Source organism: Atta colombica, unplaced genomic scaffold (assembly GCF_001594045.1).
Source record: "Atta colombica isolate Treedump-2 unplaced genomic scaffold, Acol1.0 scaffold236, whole genome shotgun sequence".
Classification (NCBI taxonomy): domain Eukaryota; kingdom Metazoa; phylum Arthropoda; class Insecta; order Hymenoptera; family Formicidae; genus Atta; species Atta colombica.
In genome coordinates this window covers 122,044-130,244 of record NW_017259334.1, presented here as the reverse complement: position 1 = coordinate 130,244, position 8,201 = coordinate 122,044, and the positions used below count along the sequence as shown (strand labels likewise).

The window sequence follows — 8,201 nt, the reverse complement described above, 5'->3', positions numbered from 1 at the left end:
TTATTGAGAAAATTTTTATACCCAACACGAATTTGCGCTTTTCTTATCTATCTTCTTCATCGATTATATCAAATTCTTATCTTCTCATTTTCCACGTACTGAAAATGCATGTATGATGAATGAGGACTTTTTATTTTTCATAATACTTGTAAATCGTATAAGTAGCTTATAGATACATCGAAATTTCTTTAAATGCGCGCTCAATAATTTTCATTGTACTATGTAAATAAATTAATATTTAAAAAATTTACTTAATTAATTATAATGAATAACAATACAATAATAAATTACATAATTGTTATTATAAAGACTAGTTGTATCAATTTTAATTGTGTTTACAGTTAGTCATTAACTTAATTGATAATGACAAAATAGAAAATAAAACATATTCTTTAATAGAAAAATAATATAATTTCTTATCTTGTTCATATAAGATTTCCTTTGTTTCGTAGAGATTATGGCAAAGTAATGAAGCGATGGAAGTGATTGGACCAGTGCGAGTAGTTCATCAATATATCAATATGCCGGAACAATCTGCAGAATTTTATAACGAGACTACGAAAAAGGTTGAGAAGGTAAATTACGGTTGTTGTCTATAATTCTTGAAGCTTCTTGATAAAGAATTTATTCGAGTTTTTTTTTCACAGGTGCGCGGGTGCATACCTGCGATGGGTTATAGCTTTGCAGCTGGTACTACTGACGGACCTGGTTCGTTCGCTTTTGAGCAAGGTACAACGACATCGAATCCCCTTTGGAATACCGTACGAAATTTTTTGGCCACCCCTACGAAAGACGATATTCGTTGTCAGAGCCCGAAACCTATTTTATTAGCCACTGGACGAGTAAGTCTATCTTTCTACCAAGTATACTTTATGATCCCAAATCTACTATAATGTTAAATTCAGTTAACATAAGAAGACAAAAAGATTATCCACAAAATTTTGTATTTATTAAATTATTAACAATATATATTTAAAAAAAAACAGACTTTGGAGTATTAATTATATTTGTTGTCATTTTAATTTTTTGTGGTCAAACTTTTTTATCATCTTGTATTTTTATTAGAATGCAATTAGAATAAGTATGTGATTAATAGGGTATATTGTACGATAGACATAGACTATAGATACTACAAAGAAACATCGACAATAGAATTGAATGTAAATTATCGCGTTTAGATAATGATATAAGTAATGAATCATATCAACTTATATGGACAGAAAACGGAAGTATCAGTACTCTGTGATACGCAGCATGGCGTAATTGGACACTTTGAAATCGTTACGTCGGCGTCGGTGTCGAGCACTGAATTGTTGGACGATGACTAATGATTTCAGATAAAACTCCCTTATCAATGGCAGCCGAAAATTGTCTCGACGCAAGTCGCCATAATCGGAAACGTCGTCATCGCTGGCGTGCCCGGTGAATTCACGACAATGTCTGGAAGAAGATTGCGAGAGTCTATCAGGAAAGTTATGAGCGATGCATCCGACGACGAAACATCCGTAATAATCGCAGGACTCTGTAATACTTACAGCGATTACATAACAACACCTGAGGAGTATCAAGTAAACTGTTCATTGTTGTTACTAAGCAATTCGCTCGAGAATCGGGGCCATTTTGAGGGCTTCCAAGCGGAACCTATTGGATTAGTTATCGCGATTTATAATACGTATAATATTTGTACGAGAATAGTTTGATAAGTTCTCAGCCTAACACAGAAATGATGCACAAACACAGAAATGACCCACAAATATTAAGCTTTAATTTTAGACAAGTTTGATCCTTCACAGGACTACTATTAAAATTTCTGACAGAAATAGCGTTCATTATTAGTTTCTTTATTTCATTCGTATGAAGCAAGCAACTTTTGGTACCATCATGACAATACATCCGCTCACATTTCTTCAATTGCATATTTCATTAAATCACGAAATCTGGTGAAATGCAGTGCTTGCGGAATTATTGCAATGGAATTTTGCGACTACAACATTGAAGAAATGTGAGCAGATGCATTGTCATGACGGAACCAAAAGTTGCAGATTACTTTACATATACATGAACAAAATGAAGAAATTAATGTATGCATCTGTTTCAAAATTTTAACAGTAGCCCTGTAAAGGATCAATCTTGTCTAAAGTTATAGCAGTTTGATATCTGTGGCGTCATTTCTGTGTCAGACCGAGAACTAATTTTCAAACTACCCTCTTATTGTAACATGCCGCTATATAAAAATTTCTCGGTCTCATAAATGTATGTCATTTTCTAACAAGTTTTTTGATAAATGGCGAGATAAATGGTACGTAAAATCATCGATCAATTCTCTTTGAACTCGTATCTATCTTTTTTTGAAACGCATCCCCAATGCATAATAGTCGCTGAAATATTAACTTTTAGATACAAAGATATGAAGGCGCATCAACAATTTACGGTCCGCATACACTTACAATATACTTGAAGCAGTACCAGGAGTTAGTAAAAGCGGTTATTCAAGTAAGTAAATAAAATATACACAATACAAAATATTTTGTACTTGTGTTAAAATCGATCCTTGTTAAAATTTTTGACATCCAAGTATTAATTTAATATAAGATGATTGGATCATTTGAATAGTTTAATTAATGTTAAATTACTAGTCAACATTTTTAAATGTAAAGATAACACAATTTGTGAGAAAGTAATTAAATAAAAATAATATATTTTAAAATATAAATTTTAAAAATATAAACGAATAATGTTAATTTAACATATTATAAAGGTTAATTGTGCCTGAAAAAATATATGCTTCCAATTTGCTTTTAAATTGTAGCAATAAAAAAATTATATTTTTTATGTTAATTTTTATATAGAGGAAAGATACTGACGTAGGTTTTAGAAAAAGACTTTTCCTTATTTCTTGGAAATTAAATTGCACTTTAAAATATATATGATTTCTTTAAATGATTAAAAAGTAAGAATCCATAAATCATTTTTGTATGTTTTTATAAAATTGTTTATATAAAATCAACAAAAACATAATATAATATAAAAACATATTCTGCAGTTGTGAAAATAATATTCTTACAATTTTCACTTATAAATTACATAGTTTAAATTATAATGAGCACATTATTGATAATATTAGATTGTTTTGTATACTTAAATCTATTTTAGTATTATTTTTTTAAATTTTTATTATAATATGATTTTAAACATAAAGTCGAGATGTAGCGTAAATCGGCATACTTGTCTGTAAGACAAACTTAGTTAGCTATATCTTTATATAGTGCGTTATTATAGTTATTGCTATATTATATCAAATATCGATGCTAAAGATATTCCTACGTATTTACGGGAAAATCCTCCCCCTCTTCCTTCCAAAAATTATCGCGTTATGCTTGTATTTTGCAAAACAGTAAAGTTGTAGTCTTCTTTATACTATTTTATAGAAGGATACAATTTTTTTGCGACCGTTCGAAGATTGTTTTATTTTTACATTTTCTTATGTATTCTTCTTCATGGAAATCGAAAATTATCACAATAATGAAGCTACACACTCAGGGAAAAAAGTTGGTACATTGAATAAAATCTTTACAAAAATAAAATTGCAATCCCTACAAAGAATAAAATCCTTATTCATATCGAAATAGCTGTCAATTGTATTTCAATTATTTAAACTAATAACAGTTTAAATTTATTTACAGAATTGTATCAAAATACTGAATTAGTTTTTAAATTATTGAGGCATAACTCATAGAGATTTTATAACGTTGTGAATAAACATTTTATTCTTTAATTCAATGTATCAATTTTTGAGTATAGTTTCAATATTATAATTCTTATTTCTCGATTTCCTTGCAAAAAAAGTACATAGGAAAATACAGAAATAATCTCCAAATAGTCGTAAAAAAGTGAAAGTTGAACTCTCCTTAACAAAAAATATTTTACGTCGAAATGAAAAAAAATCTAGAAATTTTCGTATTCATGTATAAGTATTTTTGATAAATGATTCTTGTGAAAGAATGAGAATAGGAATATATGGCATTACTACATTATGTCCATTTTGTCAAACACTTATTTTTATTTATATTATGAAAAAGTTAATTATTGCAAAATTGTAAACAATACTATAAAAATTACTATTATCTGATAGGAGACATCATATAATTTGTGTACGTATTTATGTTTCTAAAGTGTAATTTTTGTTTTTGTTTAAGAAACAATACCTAGAAACAAAATGATTTGACGAAATCGGCGATTTCCTTGAATATTTCTATTATTCTTTAACATATTCATCTTGTGTTAAATTAATACAAAAAATTAAATGGAAACTGTTTGAGATGTGAAATGTGTTAAATTTAACATAAACTTTTTCAACTATGTATTTTCAACTACATAATCACAAAATATGCAAATTCAGAATTAAGATCTTTCTCCGCTAACAAGATGCATTGATCTCATAGTGAAAATACTTCTCCATTTAGTAATCAATTATTATTTTCACAGAAATTACGCATCGTTTATTTTACGTCACCGCAAAATCAATCGCCGATACCTAACTATCAACGTTGGGTAGTAACTCGTTAATTAATTAATGACTAGTCTTTAATAGTAACTGATGATTGAGTTAAATAATAAAATTAAAAAATTAATAACTTTTAACTTAACTTATAATTAATTAATTTTAAATGAATTAATTTTTAACTTTAACTAGTTTAGTAAAACACAGTTTAAGTTTAACTCATTAGCTTTTATCTTTGTAAATTAAATTTTTAATAATAATTAGACAATTAGAAAAAAATCGTAATGGATATGTTTTGCTAGTACAAGACTTTCTCTCAAGTTTCAAATAGAATAATTTATTTAAAAAAAAAACGGTTTTGTTTATTAAAGTTTTACATATTTAAATAATGTGTTAATATATTATGTAATAATATATAATTCTTTTATGATTTAATACCTATCTAATAATCTCTATCATCATCTATACTTTTTGTGCAATTCTTCTTATTTGAATTTTTAATTATTATTGGTTAATTTATTATATTTAAACAATACATTTCCATTTAAAATACGTAAAAAAAAACTAATTTTTGATATTTTATATGAACGTTTTATAAATGGGGGGGGGGAGGAATATTAAATTTATTTAATGATAGTCCATATGATAATTATTTTTTTAGTAACCTAATTAAAAAAAAATTACATTTTAATGTTTAAATGTTTAATATAAGTGCTTATTCAAATTTTTAATTTAACTATTAATTTGATGTTGACTTCACTTTTAATTAAGTTATAAGTTTTTTGTTCGTTGCAACTTTTAACGTAATTAAATTAATTTTATAGATCATTAACTTTAATTTAATTTAGTTAACAGAAAATATTAACTTACCCGTCTCTGCTAACCATATACAGAATTTATGTTAAGAACATTATGTTTTATTGTTATTGCAGAATAAACCTGTTTCACCAGGACCACCCGCTCCGGAGCTGTTACAAAGTAACTTGATCATCCTTGTACCTCCTGTGCTGTACGACACTCCACGATGGGGACGCAACTTCGGGGATGTTATCCAACAGCCACAAAAAGTCGCGTCACCTGGTGACACAATTATAGTGATCTTTGTAAGTATCTTCATTAATATCTCTATCTATAATTTATGATACTTATGTTACTCCAAGGAGTTTTCCTTGGGTGAAATCGTCATCCATTTTCAAATAATAAAGCCATAGATGAAGCTGTAAATCAAATCTGTATCAAACAGGGAGATTATGTGAAATGCCATGTAATTGAATTTGGATTGCATAGGTCGGGCAGGAGTGCGCACGGTCGATAGCTTGCACAAAACATGTACAATTCTATTTTGCATATAACGGTGCTGCTTGCTTCGCGAATCATTAAATGATGGATATACTATGACCGATTACTATGCGACCCATGCTGTCCCGTGCACACCAACTGTCTGTAAACACCGCAATAATAAACATTTAATGCGGCATAGCACATTGCGAATCGAATGGATTAATGCCGTTGTAGCCAAGGTCGCCCGCTACAATAATAGGAAATTTTGCGAATTTACAATCCATGTATAAACCGTGGAAATGAATTGTAATACACAATTAATTTTACTAAATAAATTTTACGTAATTTTATTTATTATGTATGTTACCAATTTTATTGTCAGAAAAATTAACAGTATTGCGCAATGTTAAATTGTACTATACTGAAAAAGAAGAAGAAGAAGAAGAAGAAGAAGAAAAACACAGTGTCATTCATTTATCATAATTCTCATAAATAATCTTGTAATAGTACTTTTGAAGCTATGCAATCCAAGGATTATCTCCGTGTCTAGATCCCAATATCAGATTACTCCTCGCCCTGACGAAGTGACCTGCAATGTTTATGAAACGTTGACATTCTAATAATAGGTCTAAGCACAGAGATAAACCACGGATAAACCGCAAAACGCAAAGCTTTTTTAATTCTGTATAAATTTCCGTATAAATTTCCGCGTAGCGGAAACAGAATTGTTGTTAATATGATATTACAAACTTGACGTAAGACGTCATGGTGAAAATTCCAACAAAAGAATGCTTTACACGGCTATTTCTTGTTCGCTTATTCGTTCTCTATTCTTCCCTCTGTTGTTCTTTTATTTGGAAGCTACAATATCTTATACAAGATCCCTATATAAGATCACACCTTTTTATCTCGTAAACTAACAGATACATCTAATAAATGTAATATCAAATTAAACGATTCTAATTAAATTCTATTGTATGTAATCTGATCAGATGATCTGATTCGAGAGTCAGAAATTGCCCGCACCGCAGGGTGGTTTCCAAAATTGGAAAGACAATAGATTCGCAAAGCTTTAAACCAAAATAATTTATATAATTTGTATTTAAAATAAATTTATATTAATTTTGTTATATTATACATCATTGTATTCGTTAGAACGGACGCTACAACTTTTATTATATCATTATTATATATTATAAAATATTTATTATAAAATATTTACTTTATCTTGCAAAAATCACTCGGTACACTTTTGTACACTGTTGGAAAAAATGTGTCAAATTTAATATAAATCGCGCGATCCGTCTCAAACGGTTCATTCAAATTTTTGAGTTAACACAAGATGAATATATTAGAAAGTTACACAAAATTATATAAGAGAATTATATAAGAGAATTATATAAGAGAATAAATATAAAAAAAAAAAAGAGATAATATCGACACAATTTATAAACAAACCGTGGAGATATTTTTTTCAGTAAAATTAACCTTTATATGTTAAATTAATTTACATTTTATTCATTCATCTTAGATACATATCAATTTAACTATCAATTAATTTAAATATAAATTTAACACAAAATCTTTAAATAACATAATCATATTATGTTAACATCTGAAGTTAAAAAATTTAACAAACTGTTAAAAACAAAAACGTAAATGGACCATTTTCAATACAAATACAATTTTTTTTATTGTGTAACGTAGATAATTTTTCTAAAGGATCACTTATAATAGAATTTAATTAGAATTGTTTAATTTTTAATATTATATTTATTAAATCCATCTCTGTTAGTTACTGAGATAAAAAAAGGTGCAGGCAAACTTATACGCGGGATCATCTTATAGGTAATATGAGTGGATAATATCGATACATGTTAAATATTGTAATTTCAATCCTATATTGTTTTATGCTTTCAACCTAATCATAAATTAACCCAGAATTATGTATATCGCTAAATATAATTATTTGGTTAATTATCAACAATAATGACACAATAATTATAAAAGCATGGATTATTAATCAAATTATTGGTTGTATATTTTATACAAATATTATTCATTAAACATATATATATATATATATAATCTACTTGAGCGCATTATAAAAATGGATCACTTTCGAAAAATCACGCTGATGAAATAAACATTTAATAAAAGCATGTTGAAGGATAGAGACATAAAAGCAAAGAAGTGATAAAAACTTTTTCAAGAACGATCATTAATATGTTTTTTGTGACATTAAAAAAATTTGAGTTTTCTTGAGGCTCAATAATTTTTTTCTTAGGTATTTGTTTTTGTTTAAAAATTGCAACATTTGAACTTAACATAGATATAGTAAAATAATTAATCTACTTCAATCTTCAATAGAATAAAAACTATGGAAAATAAGATCGTGAAGAAATAGAAATTCCAAATC

General features: G+C 27.6%; 1 protein-coding gene across 1 annotated transcript in view; it reads left to right on the top strand.

Annotated features, from left to right (window-relative positions):
- The first annotated feature begins 457 nt into the window (after window positions 1-457).
- LOC108688618 (neutral ceramidase) overlaps window positions 458-8,201 on the top strand; it is a 9,876-nt gene continuing 2,132 nt past the window's right edge. The window contains exons 1-5 of the mRNA XM_018194950.1: window positions 458-575; window positions 648-842; window positions 1,338-1,568; window positions 2,398-2,493; window positions 5,434-5,604. Of these exons, the coding sequence (XP_018050439.1) occupies window positions 477-575; window positions 648-842; window positions 1,338-1,568; window positions 2,398-2,493; window positions 5,434-5,604 (792 nt within the window). The 5' untranslated portion in view covers window positions 458-476. The remainder of the gene's footprint in view (window positions 576-647; window positions 843-1,337; window positions 1,569-2,397; window positions 2,494-5,433; window positions 5,605-8,201) is intronic.